Genomic DNA, 25,187 nt, shown 5'->3' with positions numbered 1-25,187 from the left:
TGTCGGTCCGTACCTTGTTAAAATCCCCTTTGCTAAAAGCCCTCGATGTCAATGCATTCCGCCAGTATGTACGTTTTGGCATCGAAGGATTCTTCTATTTTATGCACTGCCTCGTGCAGGGCAATCTCCACCGACCTTCCCTTGACATAGGCATGCTGTTTGTATATGAGCAGTTCCCTGGTTGTCCTACTTGTTATCATGGTGTGCACAATACGTTCAATGGTTTTGAGTAGAAAGGACGTAAGGCTTATAGGTCTGTAGGCCTATGGTGTCGCATAACTTGCTTTGCCGGGCTTGTTTATAAATAACATCCTGCCTGGCTTTCGGAGTACATGCAAGTTCCAGGTAAGCTGTGAAAATAATGGACAGATGGTGCGCCAGATAGTCGATTTTAGGTATTAGGTTCTTTGCCTATCCTAGTCCTCCGAATGTTGAGAAAGTCTGTAATGGTTCCATCGTCGGGTCCCTGTTCGTTAGGCTGTATTGAGTTTCCAGTCCCTGTACTGCGTGATAATTTGTAAATGGGCTTTTTGGGAGTAGGTGATTGTACCATCGTCGGCAACCTGTTTGTTAGGCTGCGCTGCCTGATGTTTCAATATTAGGATCTTTACTTATCCTGGTCTTCCAAATCTTGAAGTCGGTGATGGGTACGTCGTCAGGTCCTTGTTTGTTATGCAAAAAAGATAGCTGAAAATAGCAAACACTGTCTATTTAACATTAATAGTTGATTTTGCTGCTATTGTAGCAGCAGTTCTGCTATTAGCGGGCTCACTGCTGAAAAGTGTGTAAATTGCTGAAAATGACTGCTGCTTATTTATGAAGGGGATGCTAGAAGAAACAAGTAAAAGCGTGCTAAGTTCGGCCGGGCCGAATCTTACATACCCTCCACCATGGATCGCATTTGTCGAGTTCTTCTCCCGGCATCTCTTCTTAGGCAAAAAAGGATATAAGAAAAGATTTGCTCTGCTATTATTATATTATTACATATTGGAGACCTGTGTAAAATGTCAGCCTATTCGAATAAAAATTGCGCCTTTTGGGGGCTCAAGAAGTAAAATAGAGAGATCGATTTATATGGGAGCTGCATCGGGCTATAGACCGATTCAGATCTAAATAAACACGTATGTTGACGGTCATGAGAGGATCCGTAGTACATAATTTCAGGCAAATCGGATAATAATTGCGACCTCTAGAGGGTCAAGAAGTCAAGATCCCAGATCGGTTTATATGGCAGCTATATCAGGTTATGGACCGATTTGAACCATACTTGGCAAAGTTGATGGATATCGTTGATGGATATAACAAAACACGTCGTGCAAAATTTCATTCCAATCGAATAAGAATTGCGCGATCTAGAGGCTCAAGAAGTCAGGACCCATGGTCGGTTTATGTGGTAGCTATATCAAAACATGGACCGATATAGCCCATTTACAATACCAACCGACCTACACTAATAAGAAGTATTTGTGCAAAATTTCAAGCGGCTAGCTTTACTCCTTCGGAAGTTTGCGTGCTTTCGACAGACAGACGGACGGACGGACGGACGAACGGACAGACGGACGGACATGGCTAGATCGACATAAAATGTCGCGACGATCAAGAATATATGTACTTTATGGGGTCTCAGACGAATATTTCGAGTAGTTACAAACAGAATGACGAAATTAGTATACCCCCCATCCTATGGTGGAGGGTATAAAAATAGAACACATATGTAAATGTGTGTCTCAGTGGATATTTATTATCACCACTGAATGTATACTTTCCAAAATCTTTTTTCTTCATATTTAGATACAAAAGGCCATGCCAGTCATTTGTACATTAGTGGAGCAATAACATCAAGTAAAAAGGCGTAAAGTTCGGCCGGGCCGAACTTTGGATACTCACCACCTCGGGTATATATATATAAACCACCATTGGTCAGAATCCGATGAAAAACTCATAATTTATGTCCCCATAGCAGCTTTATCGAAATATGGTCCGATTTGGACCAAATTCAACATGGATATTGAGTGGTCTAATAAGTAAAAGTCTTTGTTCAATTTTGCAGAACAAAATATTGGTCTTTTTGGTAGCCATATCCAAATGTAGACCGATCTGAACCATATACGACACGGATGTCGAAAAGCCTAACATAGGGGCCAAAACTTTAAATTGAGAGTTCGTTCTATATAGAAGCTTTACCCAAATCTGAACAGATCTGGACCAAATTGCAGAAACATAACGAAGGGCCTAACACAACTCACTGTCCAAAATTTCGGCGATCGGTCTATATGGCAGCTGTATCCAAATCTAATTTTCGGCAAAATCGGACAATAAATGCGACTGTTATGGGCCCGAAACCTTAAGTCGAAAGATCGATCTATATGGCAGCTATATCCACATTTGGGCCGATCTGGGCCAAATTAAAATAGGATGTCGAAGTTTCTAATACAACTCACAACTTTTACGCTGATCAAGAATATATATACTTTATAGGGTCGGAAATGGATATTTCGATGTGTTGCAAACGGAATGACAAAACAATGAATATAGCCCCATCCTTCGGTGGTGGGTATAAAAATTATTTTGAAAATTAATATTATATCTACAGTTAAAAAAATTATTTCCAGCGGATTAACGGAATATAAGTACAGATTTTACAATAAATTTGTACAGATGTGTTAACACACAGAAAATCATTCCAATATTTCATGCCACCAATTATTTTGAGTTCAGTTAAATATGTAGTATACAATGGTTCATCATATGTACGGAATAAAGAATAGTTTATTTTCACTTAGTTAACGTTGAACCATCACCAAGTTCATATGAAGTAATTATTTTTTAGATATACACATACTAGTTCAACTTTATTCGAAAGTTGTTTATTTTAACTCAACCATGGGTTCAGTTTTTTTGAGTGTGCGCTAAGTATGGTTCAAATCGATTCATAACCTGATATAGCTGCCAAATAAACGGATCTTGGATCTTGACTTCTTGAGCCACTAGAGGGCGCGATTCTTATCCGATTTGCCTGATGTTGTGCATGAAGTGATTTGTTATGACTTCCAACAACTACACTATGTATGGTTCAAATCGGTCGACAACCTGATACAGTTGCCATATAAACCGATCTTGGATCTTGAGCCAAAAGAGGGCGCAATTCTCATCCGAAGTTTCTGAAATTTTGTACAACGTCTTCTCCCATGGCCTTCAACAAACATGTCCAATATGGTCTTAATCGATCTATAGCCTGTTATAGCTCCTGATCTCCCGATTATGATTCTGGAATGGACTGAAATACTTATACTAATGTCTTCAACATTCAATTTACTTATATTCCGAATCGGGTTATAACTTGATATGTCTCCAATAGCATAAAAATTCTTATCCATTATGCCTTGTTTGCCTAAAAAGAGATAGCGCGCCAAGAACTCGACAAATGCGATCCATGGTGGAGGGTATATAAGATTCGGCCCGACCGAACTTAGCACGTTCTTACTTGTTATACCCTACACTACTACTGTACTACAGAGCATTATTACTTAGTGCATTTGTTTGAAACACCCAGAAGGAAGAGAGATAGACTCATTGATTAGCATACCGATCGACTCAGAATCACTTTCTGATCCGATTTAGCTATGTCCGTCTGTCTTGTCTGTCCGTCTGTCCATGTCAATTTGTGTAAAATCTACAGGTCGCAATTTTTATCCGATCGTCTTCAAATTTGGTACAGACATATTTATCGGCCTAGAGACGAAGCATATTGAAATTGGAAACAATAGCTTCAGATTTGGATATAACATCTATTGGTTGCCCAAAAAGTAATTGCGGATTTTTCATATAGTCGGCGTTGACAAAATTTTTCACAGCTTGTGACTCTGTAATTGCATTTTTTCTTCTGTCAGTTATCAGCTGTTACTTTTAGCTTGCTTTAGAAAAAAAGTGTAAAAAAAGTATATTAGATTAAAGTTCATTCTAAGTTTTATTAAAAATTCATTTACTTTCTTTTAAAAAATCCGCGATTACTTTTTGGGCAACCCAATATATATGTTCGTCCGATTTGCAGTAATAATGCAATAAAATGGTCATTTGTTCAACCGATTCCCTTGAAATTTGGTAGGAAAGATTTTCTCTATACTCTCGACATTAATGGTGAATTTCATAGAAATCGGTTCAGATTCAGATATAGCTGTCATATATGTTTATCGACCGATTTTCACTTCAAAAACCACTGCAAGCGCATTTATTAACCAATCTTGCCAAAATTTTGCACAACGTTTTCTTCAACGACTACCACAATATCTGACAACGTTGCTCGAAATCGGTTCAAATTTATATATAACTCCCATAAATATGTTCATCAGATTTTGGGTAATTTGCAATATTATTGTCATTTGTCAACCGTATTTATTACAGTTTGAATATATTTGCTCTAAATTTGATACGGATCTGAAAACATCCGGCGAGGTCCATCAAAATTGGTTCAGAATTGGATGTAGCTAGCACATTGTATTTACATGGTAGATGTAGGGTATTATACAGTCGGCACCGCCGACTTTTGCCCTTCCTTATTGGATTTTTATTTAATTTTTCCAGTTGCAACTATTAGTCTTTAGCACCAATTAGGGTAGAGTATGGGGGTTATTTATCAGACGCCAATATTCAGCCCGACCACAAAGCTTTACTTGTATTGTTTGTATAATATAATCTGTGCTTTTTCTTGTAGGCGCCCTAAGCATAGATACATTTCTTTACATCATATACCCATATACATACGTATATGTTTTTATTGCAACATCTATTGTATATATGACGCAAAATCATATTCATAAGTTTATCATCATAATATTCTTCAGTTTATTAATATCTGCATAATCACCATCTAATTCAGTATTCTAAAGACTATGCCATAATATCTTTGCTGCCACAAAATTAAAAAGTTGAGCTTATTTGTAAATATTCTTACTCCTTGGCAATAGACACATTAACAAACATACGCCCATAGATGTAGGCAGTGTATTTGTGGGCGCTCACACACAAAACTCACACTTACACATCATTCTCAATACACTCGTGTAGGAAGCAATTACAACAAATCTTTATGAATATTTATTAATAAAGCTTTGGCGGTTCCAATAGCAATCAGGCATATGCTCTTTGATTCTTAGAATGTGAATATCATTGTTTACACGCAGACTTTTCAAGCTAATTTCATAAATACTTAATTATGTAATTTTTAGGCACAATTTGTCAAGCGGCACGGCATATCGAAGGCAACCAATATATCAATTAAATGTTTTCACTTTAATTTAGTCATTTAGATTTTCAAATTATCCAAGGAGGCTTTTTGGTTTGGTGATTGCCTACAGCAAGCAAGAAGTAAGCATAACCATCCGAATAGGTGGTTAGGAGAGCAAATATTTTCCTTGAGGTTCTGTGATTTCTTGGCTTCCATCCTTCCTTGCCCTTGTCTTGTGTTTGTTTGCCTTTACTGTTTGTTTATCTTTCGGTAGCGATCTTTTTTCGACAAAGCTTCAATTCTTCATAGCCCACTGTCTGTATTTGCATGGGCCTCGTTTGTTGTTTCACATTGCAAAAACAAATATTTGCATAAAATATTTCACTGTTATGAAGAATACTTCTATGCCATTATTTACCATACATATTTTGTTTTATATGCTAGAAAAGAATGAAAACAAGGAGGAAAATATAACATTAATTTAAATCTTTAGTTGTTGTGAAAGTTTTAAAGGACATTTTCAACATTCAAATTTACCTTATGTTCTTGTAAAACGCACTCTATGATCATTAAACCAGTAAGGAAAGGCAAAAGTCGGGCGTTGCCAACTTTATAATACCCTACACCTACACTATAAATACAAAAGGGGAGCTTTATTTTATTCGGAACCAATTCTGATAGACCTTAGCGGATATATTCAGATGGATTAGTTAAATTCCTGTATCAAATTTCGAGCAAACCAAATCGCGATCATTGCAGCCCGCCCATTGATACATTTAACATACCACAAATGTTGAGACTCTTTTAAGTGTTTTTGTTATTTTGTTTGAAATAGAAGCATGAAATAAAAGCACATTTGTCTAAGCTAGTTAAACCAAAAAAAAAAAGAAAAACAAGTAAAAACGTGCTAAGTTCGGCCGGGCCGAATCTTATATACCCTCCACTATGGATCCCATTTGTCGAGTTCTTTTCCCGGCATCTCTTCTAAGGCAAAAAAGGATATAAGAAAAGAGTTGCTCTGCTATTAAAACGATATCACGATACTGTCCGGTACGGACCACAATTCAATTATATGTTGGAAACTTGTGTAAAATGTCAGCCAATTCGAATAAGAATTTGGGGGCTCAAGAAGTAAAATAGAGAGATCGATCTATATGGGAGCTGTATCAGGCTATAGACCGATTCCGACCATAATAAACACGTATGTTGATGGTCAGGAGAGGATGCGTCGTACAAAATTTCAGGCAAATAGAATAATAATTGCGACCTCTAGAGGCTCAAGGAGTCAAGATCCCAGATCGGTTTATATGGCAGCTATAGCATGTTATGAACCGATTTGAACCTTATTCGCCACAGTTTTTGAAAATAAGAATAAAATACTGCATGATAAATTTCAGCCAAATCGAATAAGAATTGCGCCCTTTAGAAGCTCAAGAAGTCAAGTCCACAGATCGATTTATATGACAGCTATACCAGGTTATAAAGCGATTTGAACCATACTTGGATCGGTTTATATGACAGCTATATGGCAGCGGTTATTGACCGATTTGAACCATACTTAGCACAGTTGTTGGAAGTCATAACTCGTCGGGCAAAATTTCATTCCAATTGGATAAGAATTGCGCACTCTAGAGGCTCAAGATGTCAAGACCCAAGATCGGTTTATATGGCAGCTATATCAAACATGGACCGCTATGGCCCATTTAAAATCCCAACCGACCTACACTAATAAGAAGTATTTGTGCAAAATTTCAAGCCGCTGGCTTTGCTGTTTCGAAAGTTTGCGTGATTTCGGCAGACAGACGGACGCACGGACGGACATGGCTAGATCGACATAGAATGTCACGACGTTCAAGAATATATATATTTTATGGTTTCTCTGAAGAACATTTCGAGTAGTCACAAACAGAATGACGAAATTAGTATACCCCCATCCTATGGTGGAGGGTATAATATTGAAAATGTGCAAATGTTATTTGAAAATGTTTGCGGAAGGCGGGCTGTACAAGGCGTTCCCTCGATTTCGATGCAATATGGTTCACATGTTTAAAACTCCTGGAACACGGATTTGAGGTTTGTGTTTGGATCCATGGTCACTCCTTAGAAACAAACGCCAACACCAAACACTAATAGTAATTAATATATTTGTATACCTAAAACCACTACTGTGGTACAGGGTTTTATAACTTAGTGCATTTATTTGTAACACCCAGAAGGAAGATAGGTGGACCCATTGATAAGTATGCCAATCGACTCAGAATCACTTTCTGATTCGATTTAGCTATGTCAATCTGTGAACAAAGTACAGGTTGCAATTTTCATTCCGATCGTTTTCAAATGTGACACAAGCAGTTTCTTGTTTCTTGAAAAAATCGATTCAGATTTGGATATAGCTCCCATATATAATCGTCCGATTTAGACTAAAATTGCAATTATATCTAAATCTATTCTCACGAAATTTTGCTCGAAGGGTTATCTTATAAGACTTAACATTATTGGTGAATTTTATAGAAATCGGTTCATATTTAGATGTAGCTCCATATATATGTACGTCCGATTTGGACTAGTATTGCAAATATTTGGTCATTTGTTAACCGATTCAAACGATAATTGGCACAAATGATTCCCTTATGACTCCTGGTATTGTTATTGAATTTAAAGGAAATCGGTTCAGATTTAGATATGGCACTAAATAATTTAGTGATTTGTTAACCGATCTTCACAAAATTTGGCACGATGGTTTTTCTTATAAGTCTTCTGACGACTGATGAATTTCATAGAAATTATTTTAGTTTTAGATATAGCTCCCATATATATGCATCTTCCGATTTTCACTTTTAAGGCGTTGTAAAACCATTTATCAAATGATCTTCTCAAAGATTTGCACAATATGGCTCCCACAATATGTACGGATTTTGATCGAAATGCTACATATCAAATTCAAGCAAATTTTAAATTCGACGATTTAACCTGCATATCCATTAGCCCGTCCTTACTTGATTTACAGTAGCTTTATGAATGTGTAAAATGTCAACCAATTCGAATAAGAATTGCACCCTTTGGGGGCTCAAGATAAAAATAAACACGTATGTTGATGGTCATGAGAGAATTCGTCGTACAAAATTTCAGGCAAATCGGATAATAATTGCGACCTCTAGAGGCTCAAGAAATCAAGTCCCCAGATCTGTTTACATGACAGCTATTGGGTTGCCCAAAAAGTAATTGCGGATTTTTCATATAGTCGGCGATGACAAATTTTTTCACAGCTTGTGACTCTGTAATTGCATTCTTTCTTCTGTCAGTTATCAGCTGTTACTTTTAGCTTGCTTTAGAAAAAAAGTGTAAAAAAAGTATATTTGATTAAAGTTCATTTTAAGCTTTATTAAAAATGCATTTACTTTCTTTTAAAAAATCCGCAATTACTTATTGGGCAACCCAATATATCGTACAACAAGCTTAGATGCATGTCCATGGGGAGTTTTATCTACTATGCATAGAAAGTTTCCATCAAAATTTTGGGCGGCCAGACTTTTTCAAAAACGAACAATCATATCAGTGCTGTTGGATCTCAAAAATTTTTCGATTCAATTAAAAAACAAGCAAAACAAAGAAAAAGTTCGGCAGGGCCAAATCTTGGAAAACAACCATCATGGATTCTGCTAAAAATTTATGCATAATAAATTCAGTTGAAGGACATAATTTTATTCCACATACCAAACTTCTGTCAAACCAGCAAAAATTAAAGCTTCTTGGAATCGAACAACGATGATCGACAGACCGGTTTTCATGGATGCTTTACCGGGTTATAAACTGATTTGAAAGGTATTTGGCACAATAGTTGGAAGTCGTAACAGAACACTGCATGAAGTGTTTCAGCCAAATCGAACAAAAATTGCGGCTTATAAGGACTCAAGAAGTCAAATCGGGAGACCGATTTTCATGGGAGCTAAACCAGGTTATAGATTGATTTGAAACGTATTTGGCACAGATGTTGCAAGTCATAAAAGAACACTACATGCTCAATTTCAGCCAAGTCGGACAAAAATTGGGGCTTGTAAGGGCTCAAGAAGTCAAATCGAGAGATCGGTTGAGAGCTGTATCAAGTTATGGACCTACTTCGACCGTACTATATGTAAGACATAACGGAACACTATGTGCAAAATTTCGGCCAAATCGGATATTAATTGTGGCTTCTAGGGGCTCAGGAAGTCAAATCGGGAAATGAGTTTATATAGGAGCTATATCAGGTTAAAGACCGATTTGTACCGTACTTGGCACTGTTGTGGGAAGTCGTAACAGAACACTACTATCAAAATTTCATCTAAATCGCATATCAATTGCGGCTTCTAGGGGCTCAGGAAGTCAAATCGAAAGATCGGTTTATATGGGATCTATATCTAAATCTGAACCGATATGGAAGTACAAAATAATAGAATTCTTTACCTGCTTTGCATTGGTGCATTCTAATAACTTCATTCAACCAGTCACTTACACGATATAAATATAAAAGAAGAATTTTAGCATGATGTGCACTTAACAGTTGAGATGCGGTTTTATGATAATTTGCCATTTACCATTTGCCCAAAACTTCATGGCTAAGTTTGCACTAAATATACATAATGTAAATTTTAAATTCCTTCGAATATAAAGTGAGCATAAAACCTACTTCAATGTGGCGACAATAGAGTCAATTTGGAGAGCTAAAGCTCCTCCTTGCAACATTTCATCCCCCACGTCAAAGACAAATGCCAACAATGTCCGCAATAATTTTCCATGGCAGCAAAAACTAACCATCAACAAAAAAAAAATGTGCAGAAAGAAGGATCAAATCAAAATAATTTCAAAGTTTGTTTGCAACATTAAAAGCAGCAACGACCCTTGCAACTGATGATGAGTACTCAAACACCTGACGACGCCAGGTGTTCCCAAAATCGAAGTGAAACGAGGCAGGAGTAGTCGACGGCAACTATAAGGGGAGGCAATAAAAGTTGCAAGCAAGCTTTTTTATTGCAACTTTGCTGCATTTAAAAACGAAGTAAAAACTTTTAATTTTTAAAATGCAATTGAATATGACGTTTATTGTCTGCCGTTTGATGTGATGCAAAGTGTAGGCAATGATGCAATGGCAAATAAAAATGCACTTTTATGCTTTTCAAATTGAACATAGCTGGAAGAATACGTTGAATTTTATGGAATGCTTTATTTCACCTAGATTTAATGTTTTTAATCAGGTTAACAACGAACGTTCATTCTACTCTTTCAAAGGACTACGAATATCGCTAAGCCCACAGTTGTGGTTGGCTCACTTGCGGTTGATTACTGCAATATTTACCGAATTCGATTGACATCATTTGGGAAGGTGGGGAATGTAAATAACAGGGCTCGGTATTTACATGACACCCATAAGACACACCACGTCTAGCTGCCTCGAGTTCAAAACCTCGGAATATCCACATATATTTAGTTCTGTTAAAAAGCCGAGAAATATATGTTACTTTTCTTGCGTCGATACCTTTAATTGGGAGATAGGTATATATAAGGGCTGTATCAAGATATAATCCGAAATAGCCCATTTTCGAATAACCTGCTTTGTTAAACAAGTAAAAGCGTGCTAAGTTCGGCCATGTCGAATATTGGAAAACCACCACCATGGATTCTGCTAAAAATTTATAAAAAAAAAAAAAAATTATACCAAACTTCTGTCAAACCAGCAAAAATGCAAGCTTCTAGGAACCGAACAAGCATAATCGAGAGACCGGTTTATATGGAAGCTATACAAGGTCATAGACCGATTTGGACTGTACTTGACACAGTGGTTGGAAGAACAAATAAACAAATTTTGCACATGAACATTCCACTAAGGAACAGGGGCAAACTTCTCACATATCAATGAGTGCAGTCCGATACAAGTTTAAGCTCAATGATAAAGGGCCTCTTTTTATAGTAGAGTCCGAACGGCGTGCCGCAGTGCGACACCTCTTTGGAGAGAAGTTTTATATGGCAGAGTTCCTCACAAATGTTGCCAGCATTAGGAGAGGAAAACCACCGCTGAAATTTTTTTCTGATAGTCTGGACCAGGATTCGAACCCAGGCGTTTAGCGTCATACGGTGGCCTCCGTGGTTGAAAGAACAATATGTGCAAAATTTCAGCCAAATCGGACAAATATTGCGGCTCCCACGGGCTCAAGGAGGCAATTTGGGAGATCTGTTTGTATGGCAGCTTTATCAGGTTATAGGCCGATTTGTGTTATGGGGGTTATAACCAAACCTGAACCGATATGGCCCATTTGCAATCCCCAATGACCTTGGAATTGATAGGAAGTGTATGTGCAAAATTTCAAGCTGCTAGATTTACGCGTTCGACAGCTATCGTGTTTCGACAGACGGACGGACGTGATCGACTTAGAATGTCGGGACGATCAAGAATATACCTCCAAATATTGATCTAAGTCCCCATAAGTATAGATATTCTTGACTGTCTCGACATTCTGAGTCGATCTAACCATGTCCGCCCATCCGTCTGTCGAAATCACTACAGGGGTTGAACTCGTTAAGCTGGCCGTTTGAAATTGTGCACAGATACTAACTTTTGATGTAGGTTGTTTTGGATTGCAAATGGGCCATATTGGTTCAGATTTGGATATAGCTCCGATCTCCCGATTTGACTTCTTGAGCCCCTGGAAGCCGCAATTTTTGTCCGCTTTTACTGAAATTTAGTCTATAATGTTCCGTTATGACTTCCAACAACAGTGTTAAGTACTGTCTAAATCGGTCTATAACCTAATATAGCTCCCATATAAACCGAAGTCGCAATTTTTGTCCGATTTGGCTAAAATTTTGCAAAGTTTTGTCCGATTTGGCTGAAATTTCGCATGTAGTGTTCAGTTAAGACTTACAAACACTGTGCCAAGTACTGTTCAAATCACGCTTGCAAATCATTTTCAGTGAATCATTTTCAGTGAACCGACAAATTTAGTTCAGCGATGAGGCTCATTTCTGGTTGAATGGCTACGTAAATAAGCAAAATTGCCGCATTTGGAGTGAAGAGCAACCAGAAGCCGTTCAAGAACTGCCCATGCATCCCGAAAAATGCACTGTTTGGTGTGGTTTGTACGCTGGTGGAATCATTGGACCGTATTTTTTCAAAGATGCTGTTGGACGCAACGTTACGGTGAATGAACACATTTCGAACCGAACACTGATTTTGGTAATAAAATTCAATGATTTGCAAGCGTTGCTCGTTAGTAAGTCTATTCATGATGAAATGTCAAAGCATACTGAGCATCTTTCTCTTTGACACCATGTCTGAAATCCCACGTGATCTGTCAAATACTAATGCATGAAAATCCTAACCTCAAAAAAATCACCCTTTAGCTCCCATATAAACCGAAGTCGCAATTTTTGTCCGATTTGGCTAAAATTTTGCAAAGTTTTGTCCGATTTGGCTGAAATTTCGCATGTAGTGTTCTGTTAAGACTTTCAAACACTGTGCCAAGTACTGTTCAAATCGGTCTACAACCTGATATAGTTCCCATACAAACCGAAGTCGCAATTTTTGTCCGATTTGGCTAAAATTTTGCACAGAGTTTTCTGTTATGACTTTCAACAACTGTGCTTATATGGTTCAAATCGGTCTATTATCTGATATAGCTTCTATATATACCAATTTCCCGATTTGACTTCTTGAGCCACTGGTAAACGCAATTTTGTCCGATTTAGTTCGGTTCCTAGAAGATTTAATTTTTGCTGGTTTAACAGAAATTTAGTATGTAAAATCAAATTATGCCCTTCAACTAAATTTATTATATATAAATATTTAGCAGAATCCATGGTGGAGGGTTCCCAAGATTCGGCCCGGTCGAACTTAGTACGCTTTATCTCGCTTGAGCTGAATTAGTGAAATTGGGAAATCGGAGCCACCGAAGCTCAGTGTTCAAATTACGTTTGCCAGATGGTCGAGAATATCCCGACTTTCTATGGCTATCCCGGCTAGCGACGATTCGACAATAAAAAGGAAAAATCCCGACTTTTGGAGGCAACACAAATATTGAACGAATCGGAGGTATAAATACGATTACCTTCTGTTTGTGGGCGAAGGGAATAGTAGCGGAGTAGGGTGATGACCAAAGCTGCTGAAACTGAGATGAGAGGATTTGAGACTTCAGACTTCACCCAAGAGTAAAACGTGGACTGTATGAGATTTGTTGTGCAGAATTCCAGAAACAAATGTAGAAACCAATTGCCTGTCCTCATGTAGGATCTCAATAGTTGTGGTTTTGTGCCAATGGGAATAAAAGCAAAAATAAGAGATTGACACAAGTCGAGTTTTAGAGGCTTGGTTTATTTCAGAGTTTGAGGGTTTGTGCTTACCGCCTAAGTTACAAAATAGAAGTGAGTTAACCTGGGGCATAATACCTGCCAAGTCATAAGTACATCCAACAGATATTGGTTATTAAATTGTAATGATTGAATATTTAAATGGTATTCATTATTTTCGTTAAATACTAAGTAGTTTTTAAACTGTAAATTAACTTCAAAGGCATATAACGTATAAATTCAAACGCTTCTTAATAAAGAAAATTTATAAAAAATTCAAAATGAAAATAAGTCTAAAGTTTACTTTAGACATGCCGCCGGGCCGGAAGATGAACATAAGACGGAGGCTAAAGCACGAATTGCCTCGGATAGAATTTGTTGGTTTGATCCTGGCGTGTGATTGGAACGTTGGTTTTTAACCCATTTGGTTTGGGTTTTGGTTGGTCTGTTGGCCGTTCTGCTATTAGTTTGGTTGACATTTTGCTCGCTTTGTCGTGACATTATTTCCGGGTACATTGAATGCAGGAGTGTGTGATGTGGTCTTTGGCAGCGTTGACACATGTTTGCGGACCGACAGTCTCGGAAACGATGGCTTCTCGCAAGGCAGTTGACACAGTACATCTCTTTTAATACGACAATGTTACGTTGCCTTGGAGTCATATCTAAGAATCGTGGACAAACCTTCAAAGCATGAAAACGATCACATAACTTGCATTTGTATATGTTTGGCTGACGACGCCCATTCATGGATGGCGACCTGGAAAACGACATTTGAATAAAATATGTATAGATGTGTATAAATGATAATGTGAAATGTGTTAGTTATCGTTATTAGAGTCAGCGTACGGTAGATAGCACAACTTTGCAATGGGTCGATTTATAACTCCCGTGGATGTACGTACATCCACTATACGAATCTTTCCATCTGTACCTGGATACGTTTTCTCAATTCTACCCATGCGCCACTCACTTGGGGGAAGCAAATCGTCGATAACTATAACAAAGTCATCAACTTTCAAATCCGGGGCAGTGTATTTCCATTTATATCTTTTATGCAAAGCCTTTAGGTAGTCTTCTTTCCAGCGTTGTGCAAACTGATGATGCAAAGCTTTTAATTTTATCCATCGGTTTATGACTGAAATGCTAGGTGATAATGGCTCCGGAAGGGACATAATAGGGCTACCTTTTAAAAAATGACCAGGTGTGAGTGCTTTTAACTCTGAAGGATCTTCTGACAGCGGTGAAATAGGTCGAGAATTCAGAACACCTTCTATTCGCGCGAGTAGAGTGGAAAATTGTTCAAAATCAAACTTATGGGAACCGGCTATTTTCTTAAAATGAGTTTTAAAGCTTTTTACAGCGGCTTCCCATAGACCGCCCATGTGAGGTGCATGTGGGGGAATAAAATTCCACTCAAAGCCGTAAGTAGCATACTTTTGTGACACGTCATGGGAAGTTATCTTTACAAATTGTGAAAATTCCCGTAGCAATGCTCTACTGGCTCCTACAAAATTGCGACCATTATCCGAAAACATCTTATGGGGGAGCCCCCGCCTCCCAACAAAGCGAGCGAAAGCTGCTTGAAATGCGGCAGAGGACAAGTCCGAGCATGGCTCTAAGTGTATTGCCTTCGTTGCAAAACACACAAAGACACTAACGTATCCCTTAGTACTTGGGGACCGTCGAAGCGAAGAACTTTTAAGATCAAACGGACCGGCGAAGTCTACTCCGGTGACATGAAACGGAGGAGAAAGAGTACATCTTTCAACTGGTAAAGGGGCCATTATTTGCGAACTAGGTTTCTGTTTATAAATAATGCATATTTTACATTTGTGTATAATGCTTTTGATTCTAGGTTTCAGACGAGGGATATAAAATTCGGTTTGCACGAATCTACACATTAAGTTGCATTCACCGTGTCCAACAAATACATGCAAATGACTTAAAAAAAGCTGGCAAAAACGTGAGTTACCCGGGATTATAATTGGGTAACGTTCCTTGTATGGAAGCATTGAGTTAGATAGCCTCCCATTAATACGCAAAATCTGATCGCAGTCTAAAAATGGATTGAAAGTAGACAAACTACTATTCTTTGGAATGGGCTTTGAATCTAATAATGCTTTATATTCATCCTCATAATAGCGTTGTTGCGAGAGTAAAATCAAACGCGTTTTAATGAATTGTAACTCTTTTTGGTTCAAATTAATACCTTCAAATCTATGAGAGGTCCGAAATTGGGAACGAGAATTATAATAGAAACGATATACATATGAAAGAACCCTTAGTGCTCGTGTATACGAAGAAAAACGTTGTAAAACGTCATTTACTTTTGTCTCGGCATGAAACACTTCTGAAACAATTCTCGGTTTGGGTACTGTTAACGAGATTTTCTTCGGCCAACCTGATTCAGGTCTTGTCAACCAAGGGGGGCCATTCCACCATAAGGGATTACACTGGAGATCTTGAGGTTTGCAGCCGCGAGTGCCAAGATCAGCGGGATTATCATGGGTAGGTACGTACCTAAATTTCGCATTCGGAATCAAATCGAGTATTTGAGAGGTGCGATTTGCGACATACGTTTCCCACGTCATTGGTGGTTTGGATAACCATCCAAGTACAATTGACGCATCTGTCCAGAGTATGATAGTAGAAATATCGAAATCGAGAACACTTGTAGTATATTTAATTAGTTTCGCCAAAAGTAAGGCACCGTTGAGCTCTAATTTGGGAAGAGATATCGTCTTTATGGGAGCAACTTTGCTTTTTGCAGCAAGTAAATTGCAAAATACTGATGATGTGGTAGTCTGGGATCGAACATAGACACATGCGCAATATGCCGCTTTTGAGGCGTCACAAAATCCATGTAACTCCACCTTATCCGTGGGCATGTGCTTAATCCACCTTGGGATTGCTATCTGTTCAATGTGTGAGATATCGTTTAACAAATTTCTCCATATATAGAGAGATTCAGAGCTAATTTCCTCATCCCAACTTATGTCCTCCAGCCAAAGCTGTTGCATGAGAATTTTTGCTCTGATAATAATGGGAGTTATCCAACCCGCTGGGTCAAACAACTGTGCAACTTTCGACAACACTTGACGTTTCGTTACTTTCGCCTGCTCTTGCATAGGAATTGCAGTGTAGGAAAATTGATCGCTTAATGCGTTCCATTTCATTCCTAATGTCTTGGTAGAACTGGTTTCGGATAAGCTTAAGAAGTTTAGATCATATAAATCTTCCTTACGTATGTGAGCGAGTAAGCGTGTGTCATTGGCAGTGATTTTCTTCAAGGGAAACCCTGCAGTATTGAGTACTGCCATGAGTTTTGCTTGGGAGTCGAGTGTTTCTTCAATGGTAAATCCACCAGACAGAATGTCATCGACATAAGTTTCTTTACGTAAAATTTTGGAAATTTGAGGGAACTCTTCTTCCGTATCCGAAGCGAGTTGAAGTAATGTTCTTATAGCCAAAAATGGGGCACAATTTATCCCAAAAGTAACTGTGCTTAATTGATAATCTTTAATGGGGCTCTTTGAATCTCTTTGGAATAAAATCCGTTGGTAGGGTCTATCCTCGGGATGTACCTTAATTTGACGGTACATTTTCTGAATGTCTCCATTATAAACATATTTAAATTTTCTCCAATTGAGAATAGTAGATACCAAATCCGCTTGAAGTGTTGGACCTGTGTATAATACGTCATTTAGAGAGCACCCTGAGTTCGTCTTACGGGAAGCATTAAAAACAACTCTAACTTTAGTTGATTTATGCTCGGGGCGGACTACCGCATGATGTGGGAGGTAAAATGAATAAAATTTACCTTGGGAGCAAATTTCTTGTGGCGATATCTCCTCCATATGGCCTAATGTAATATACTCATTCAGAACTGAGATATACTCGTCATGAAGCTCTGAATCACGGGACAGCGACTTCTCCAATCTGGCATATTGTCCCAGAGCGAGAAATCTAGATGGGCCTAGGTAAACATTTTGGGGAAAGTCTCGTTTGAAAGGGAGACGTACCACATAGCGCCCATCTGAGTCACGGGTTGTTGTGGTAGCATACAGCTCTTCACAATATCTATGGGATTCTGGAATTTGTGGAGTTGAAGGAATCTCTTCAATTTCCCAAAATTTCCGAAGTAAGTCGCTAAGAACCGCCCCTTCGGAAGGTACAACATTTGTAGTGAATGAGTGACTGGTCTCTGTTGGCACTGGACCACTGAGAACCCAGCCGAAAATTGTGTTATATGCAGATGCCACCCCACATATATTTCTGACAATGCCATCGAGATTAATATGACGTTCAGAGTCATTACCTAATATTAAATCGATATTTGAGCACTTGTTAAAATTTGGATCTGCCAAATCAAGTTTTCTGAGTTCGGGAGAGTCAGGCTTTTTGAAAGAGACGGATGGCAACTTGTTAGTTAACTTGGGTAAAATTATTGCATTAACTGAGCAATGAAAATCGTGCTTTCGTGAGTATAGTACGAGGTCACATTCCTTGTCGGCCTTTTGTACCGCCGCTCCTATTCCCCCAACTTCAAAAAAGGATCTTCGATAAGGGATTTGTAATAAGTTTCTGATTTTCTCAGATAGGAAGGATCTTTGTGACCCAGGGTCGATTAATGCCCTAATCGTAAAAAGTTCGCCGTTGTATTTTATCTGAACTAAAGCCGTTCTTAACAAAATGGTTTCATTATTAAAGGTGACATTCGCCTGAGTCTGTTTCGGTGTCTCACTCGATGTCGTTGCATCCTTTGTATCAAATTTCTCAATTGTGTTGGAAGAAGACAAAAGAGTTTTGCCATTCGCAGGCCCAGAGTTCATCGTCGTCCTATCCTCTAAGTGCAACAAAGTATGATGCCGTTTTCTGCACGACAGACATGAGCTCTTACTTTTACATTTGTTTTTAGTGTGTCCAATGGAGAGGCAATTATTGCAGTATTTATTCCTAAAGATGAAATCAATTCGCTCCTGGATAGAGAATTTACGGAATTCAGGGCAAATTCGAATACTATGACATTCTTCGCACAACAGACAGGGTGTAAGACTCTCCTGGGATGCATATGTCTGTATCTTTATGGAACTCCGGGACGTTGAATGCTCTGGAAGGCTTTGCCTCTCTTTCGTGGATTTGAAACTCGAAATTCTTTCCACTACCTCGAATCTGTTCACCAAAAATGTATCCATCTGTGTCCATGTGGGAAGTTCACGGTGGGATCTCAATGACTGTTCCCACTGAGATATGGTCACCTCAGGGAGTTTGGTTGAAATCAAATAAATCAGTATTGGATCCCAACTATCAACTTTAACTTCTAAAGAATTCAATGTACAAAGGCAATCATTTACAGTGGAGTGAATTTTCTGTAGAGATTCACTATCCTCTACATCAGCAACAGGGATGTTAAACAAAATTTTCAACTGATTGTCGACAAGGACCCGCTTGTTCTCATATCGTGTTTTAAGAGCCGTCCAGGCAAGGTTGAAATTCTCATCGCACAGTGGATACCTTTTTACAATTGCGCCTGCATTGCCTCTAGTCTTGTTACGTAAATGATAAAGCTTCTGTGCGGGGGTAAGTTTTGGGTGATTTACGTAAACAGCCGTGAACATGTCACGAAAAGAAGGCCATTCTTCGTAACCACCTTTGAAAACTTCGGTGTCACATGGGGGGACCTTTATATAAATGTCAGGGTTGTCTGGAAATTGAGGGCTGACTGGGGTTCGAGGATCGAGACTTTGTCTCGTCATGCTCCTAGTACCTGTTCTACCGGATATCCTTAGAACATCCGTAATTTGCGATCGTGTTTCATAGTAAGCCTCCGAGCAGACATTGAAGTTAATCTTTGCGTTCTGCTTGAAGTCTTTTGTGTTAAACGATTCGGGGGACAACATGAGATTCTCATAGTCTACTTGCAGTCTTTTCCATCTACATTCCAAATCCTCAAGCTTGATTTCAAGAAGGGTGTCTGTTTGATCAGTTATATCACTCTTTTCGAACGATGTACAGAAACTGATCATATGATCGCAGTCGAATAGAAATCGTTCATGAATCGGTGAGGGTTTGACCACAGAGCCACCTGTAGTAGACGTGCTCTGTCCTGCTGGCTCTGTCATCTCTATCCCAAAAAATGCGGGTAAAATCCTATAGAATGATTCCAAAATCGATTTGAGGCCAATATCACAACGACCGCTAAATGTCAAAAAAAATTAAATCGTTTCCACTGAAGTCTTCCTTTGGCGGTTGAATACGTGTGTATAACTTTTGGGTTTATCGTGACCCTATTTGCTGGGATAGCATTCAAATTTTGTTATAGACACAACGATATATACTGCGACAGAAAGACGTAAAATCCGTGTTGTGAATAACTTTAGGTATATTGTAAACCTATTTGCGGGGTATGCGTTAAAAGTTAGCTATAGACACACGAAAGGAAGCAGGAAATTTCAAATGAAGCCGAAAGTTCAAAGCTCCATTAATTAAATGTGGAGAAATGGAATCTTAGGACGAATTTGGATATTCGTTAGGCAAGTCTAAATACGTTGCCCAAGGTTTGCAATATACTGTAACTGCTGGAAAAGTTATAGCACCAATAATTCATAATAAATGAACCACTATGAGTCGTACTTTGACAATAATTAATTATTTCCGATCATACGCAACAATTGTTTGTGCATAAATAACGTCTCACTGTATGCGCCGTGAGCTGCCTAAAATTTATAAATATCAAGATATTTGGGTTTCAAAAAAAATATATTCTTCTCTTTCCACTTTCACCCCTGAAGTGGTCATATATTGCTGGAAAAACTTCTGTTCATAAATTGATTTATGTATCATGGGAGTATCTCATAACCCTTTTTTTTAAAAATTCTAAACATATTCTTAATCTGTTCTTCAATTCTGCGAACCTTTCTTAAATAGTGCTAAAGATCCATCGTTGTTGACATACAGCTTGGCATTCAGAAAAGTATAATGGATAGTCTATATATGTACGTAGGGTATAAGACGAGTAAGACTGAAATTACCTTGCTATCTATTCCAGTATATTTTGTTATTCCTCCTTTCACCTTAATTTCGCGCGCACCGATTTTTCTTGTTTTTACAATTCGCACTGATATTCTTCAAAGTAACTGCTAATCCAACCATAAAAACACTCAATTAAGTGCTTTTCATTTTAATTTTTCCTCTTTTTTTTTTTTGCTATTTACACAAAGACAGCCTTTAACTGTTATATATTTTGTACCAAATGTTTAATTTGTTTCCAACTGTATTACACTTTTAGAGATCGATGACATGTGTGGGTTTTAATGCTATAAAGCAGTATTCTCTTCTGCTAAATTTGAATTCTCTGCTAAGTCAAGCTTTATCACTTTTGTTTTAAGCACTGACACTCAAGTAGTGAGAAAAGATGAGAACTAGATTTAGCTACAAGTAAAATGTGAAATAATATCTCTTCAAACACTTTTCACTCATTTGTAAGAAGTGATGAGAAAATTACTCAAAATATGAATAAAAGAGAGATGAAGATGGTGAGATGAAATGAAAACGAATGATGGGATTCAGCCAAACTTTGTAGTCTTTTCAGTAATTGGATTACAAAAAAAGGGAATAAGAGTGATTGGAAATAAATGGAGGTAAATTGAAATTGAAATAGACTTGAAATTTGTGGATGAAAGAAATTGTAAAAAACCGCTATATCACTATCTCTCGTTCTCGCACTTTAATATGCATGGTTATGTGTCATGGCTTATGTTGTTTTTGCAATTTCTGATTCTTGATTCTCCTAATTCTATCGTAATTTTTACCACATGTTATGCAATTTTGTACCGTAATTTTATGACATATATATATATTTTTTTTAATTTTTTTTTTTCTTTTTAGGTTAGGCACTAAGTCGAAACTTTTCACATGTGTAACATAAATTAAGATTGGCTATCAAATTTTTGGCTCATTTGCATCGATTTAGAGAAATTTATCCAAATATTTTATAGACCTTTTTATAACCTCAAATTTTACAGATTAATATTCTTTTTTCCAACAATTTGCAAAGGACTTCACTAGAGTATTGCAATTACGAATGTAAGCAAATTTTTTCTTTGATTTTCGGTGTTTCCGATATTTAATTAGTCAATAATTCTACCTTTTTATTAAGCACTTTTACCGCTCTCAAATTTTCAAACGAACGCATGAAGGGTTACCGGCAAACTACTTTGTTAGTTTTTTCTTCTACGTTTCCTTACCTCCTGCTTTGTCTATTATTTCTTTGAGAATTACGCTGAGTTGAGCTTTCTCTTCTCGAATGGACCATGTTTGTGGGCGAAGGGAATAGTAGCGGAGTAGGGTGATGACCAAAGCTGCTGAAACTGAGATGAGAGGATTTGAGACTTCAGACTTCACCCAAGAGTAAAACGTGGACTGTATGAGATTTGTTGTGCAGAATTCCAGAAACAAATGTAGAAACCAATTGCCTGTCCTCATGTAGGATCTCAATAGTTGTGGTTTTGTGCCAATGGGAATAAAAGCAAAAATAAGAGATTGACACAAGTCGAGTTTTAGAGGCTTGGTTTATTTCAGAGTTTGAGGGTTTGTGCTTACCGCCTAAGTTACAAAATAGAAGTGAGTTAACCTGGGGCATAATACCTGCCAAGTCATAAGTACATCCAACAGATATTGGTTATTAAATTGTAATGATTGAATATTTAAATGGTATTCGTTATTTTCGTTAAATACTAAGTAGTTTTTAAACTGTAAATTAACTTCAAAGGCATATAACGTATAAATTCAAACGCTTCTTAATAAAGAAAATTTATAAAAAATTCAAAATGAAAATAAGTCTAAAGTTTACTTTAGACACCTTCTTTTATGCCATCAATTTGGTATATTCGAAGCACTTGAGTCACATTTGTTTGTCCATGCGTGTGTCTGTCTATCTGTTTGCTCTTGGCACACTTCTCTTTTAACAAATAATGCTATCGAACTGAAACTTGATTTCATTATGTTTTTGGTTTCGTTTTATTTGCAATTGAAGTTTAGAACGATGAGTTATATTAGCCCCTTCTAAAACAGATTCAAGTATGGGTAAAATAAATCCAACTTTTGGTATGGCCCTTATATAGATCGTTACCCCGATGTTACCCCTTCTATCGAAATCACGTTTATACGAATGAAGTTTTTGCACGATTTGTTTCGCTATGGCTTCCAACAATTGTGTTAAGTTAGGTTCAAATCGGTCAATAACGTGATATAGCTGCCATATAAACCGACCTTGAATCTTGACTTTTTGAGCCACCAGAGGGCGCAATTGTCATCCGATTTGAATAACATTTTGCACAAAGTATTTTGTTATGATATCCAACAACTGTGCCAAGTATGGTTCAAATCGGTCCATAAACTGATATAGCTGTCATATAAACAGCTCTGGGGACTTGACTTCTTGAGCTTCCAGAATGCGCAATTCCTATCCGATTTGGCTGAAATTTTGCATGACGTATTTTATTATGACTTTCAACAAATGTGCCAAATAAGGTTCAAATCGGTTCATAACCTGATAAAGCTGCAATATAAACCGATCTGGGATCTTGAACTCTGCAGCCTCTAGAGGTCGCAATTATTATCCGATTTGCCTGAATATTTGTACGACGGATCCTCTTATGGTCTGAATCCGCTTATAGCCTGATGCAGCTCCCATATAAATTGATCTTTCTATTTTACTTCTTGAGCCCCCAAAGGGCGCAATTCTTATTCGGATTGGCTGACATTTTACACAGGTCTCCAACATATAATTTAATTGTGGTCCGAACCGGGCCATATATTGATATCGCTTTTATAGCAGAGCAAATCTTTTCTTCTATCCTTTATTTGCTTAAGAAGAGATGCCGGGAAAAAAACTCAACAAATGCGATCCATGGTGGAGTATATATAAGATTCGGCCCGGCCGAACTTAGTACGCTTTTACTTGTTATATCCTCCACCATAAGATGGGGGGTATACTAATTTCGTCATTCTGATTGTAACTACTCGAAATATTCGTCTGAGACCCCATAAAGTATATATATTCTTGATCGTCGTGAAATTTTATGTCGATCTAGCCATGTCCGTCCGTCTGTCCGTCCGTCCGTCCGTCTGTCTGTCGAAAGCACGCTAACTTCCGAAGGAGTAAAGCTAGGCGCTTGAAATTTTGCACAAATACTTCTTATTAGTGTAGGTCGGTTGGTATTGTAAATGGGCCATATCGGTCCATGTTTTGATATAGCTGCCATATAAACCGATCAAGGGTCTTGACTTCTTGAGCCTCTAGAGTGCGCAATTCTTATCCGATTGGGATGAAATTTTGCACGACGTGTTTTGTTACGATATCCAACAACTGTGCCAAGTATGGTTCAAATCGGTTTATAACCTGATATAGCTGCCATATAAACCGATCTTGGGTCTTGACTTCCTGAGCCTGTAGAGTGCGCAATTCTTATCCGATTGGAATGAAATTTTGCACGACGTGTTTTGTTACGATATCCAACAACTGTGCCAAGTATGTTTCAAATCGGTCCATAACCTTATATAGCTGTCATATAAACGGATCTTGGGTCTTGACTTCTTGAGCCTGTAGAGTGCGCAATTCTTATCCGATTGGAATGAAATTTCGCACGACGTGTTTTGTTGTGATATCCAACAACTGTGCCAAATATGGTTCAAATCGGTTCATAACCTGATATAGCTGTCATATAAACAGATCTGGGGACTTGACTTCTTGAGCTTCTAAAGGGCGCAATTTCTATCCGATTTGGCTGAAATTTCGCAAGACGTGTTTTATTCTTACTTTCAACAACTATGTCAAATTAAGTACAAGTCGGTTCATAACCTGATATAGCTGCCATATAAACCGATCTGGAATCTTGACTTCTTGAGCCTCTAGAGGTCGCAATTATTATCCGATTTGCCTGAAATTTTGTACGACGGATTCTCTCATGACCATTAACATACGTGTTTATTATGGTCTGAATCGGTCTATAGGCCGATACAGCTCCCATATAAATCGATCTCTCTCTTTTACATCTTGAGCCCACAAAGGGCGCAATTCTTATTCGAATTGGCTGACATTTTACACAGGTCTCCAACATATAATTTAATTGTGGTCCAAACCGGACCATATCTTGATATCGCTCTAATAGCAGAGCAAATCTTTTCTTATATCCTCTTTTGCCTAAGAAGATATGCCGGGAAAAGAACTCGACAAATGCGAACCGGCCGAACTTAGCACGCTTTTACTTGTTTTTTGGTTAGTTTTTATGCGATGTACCTGCATTACATCTGGCTCTGAAATTTCTGGACTACTTTTTAGGTAATTTACATTGAACACTGTATGTCTCTATTGCTTGCTCTATTAATGGATATTTTGAGAGTCCTTCGTCTAATCCCCATTAGTCACGTATTCTTCGCTTTGGTTAGTTGTATGTATTATGGACATCAGATACAATGCACAGGAAGTGACATCATCATCTCACTCCATTGAGAGGTCATAAATTGAACAACCAAGCCTTATCTTGGGACACCAGGTTGTTCAAAACGTTACTTTAAGCCTTGTCCCATGATAAATCAGGAGTCCAAAGCTGTCTTGATATTCAAAGTCATTGCGAAATCAAGTCTG

At 38.0% G+C, this 25,187-nt stretch overlaps 1 protein-coding gene across 3 annotated transcripts in view; it reads right to left on the bottom strand.

The window, feature by feature from the left end:
• Positions 1-25,187, bottom strand: part of LOC106092581 (uncharacterized) — a 52,640-nt gene that overhangs the window by 692 nt on the left and 26,761 nt on the right. Inside the window, exon 2 of one of the 3 annotated variants that reach the window (XM_059365895.1) lies at positions 5,175-5,664. The exons of 1 other annotated variant lie outside the window; for it this stretch is intronic. In XM_059365895.1, coding sequence (XP_059221878.1) covers positions 5,635-5,664 — 30 coding nt within the window. In that variant the 3' untranslated portion in view covers positions 5,175-5,634. Of the gene's footprint in view, positions 1-5,174; positions 5,665-10,666; positions 10,691-25,187 lie in introns of those variants that run through there. One more of the 3 variants, XM_059365897.1, reaches the window with a different exon arrangement.

This window comes from Stomoxys calcitrans, chromosome 3, assembly GCF_963082655.1.
Source record: "Stomoxys calcitrans chromosome 3, idStoCalc2.1, whole genome shotgun sequence".
Taxonomy (NCBI): Eukaryota; Metazoa; Arthropoda; class Insecta; order Diptera; family Muscidae; genus Stomoxys; species Stomoxys calcitrans.
Note: the sequence above shows the minus strand (reverse complement) of the source record. Positions and strands in the feature narration are given on the sequence as shown.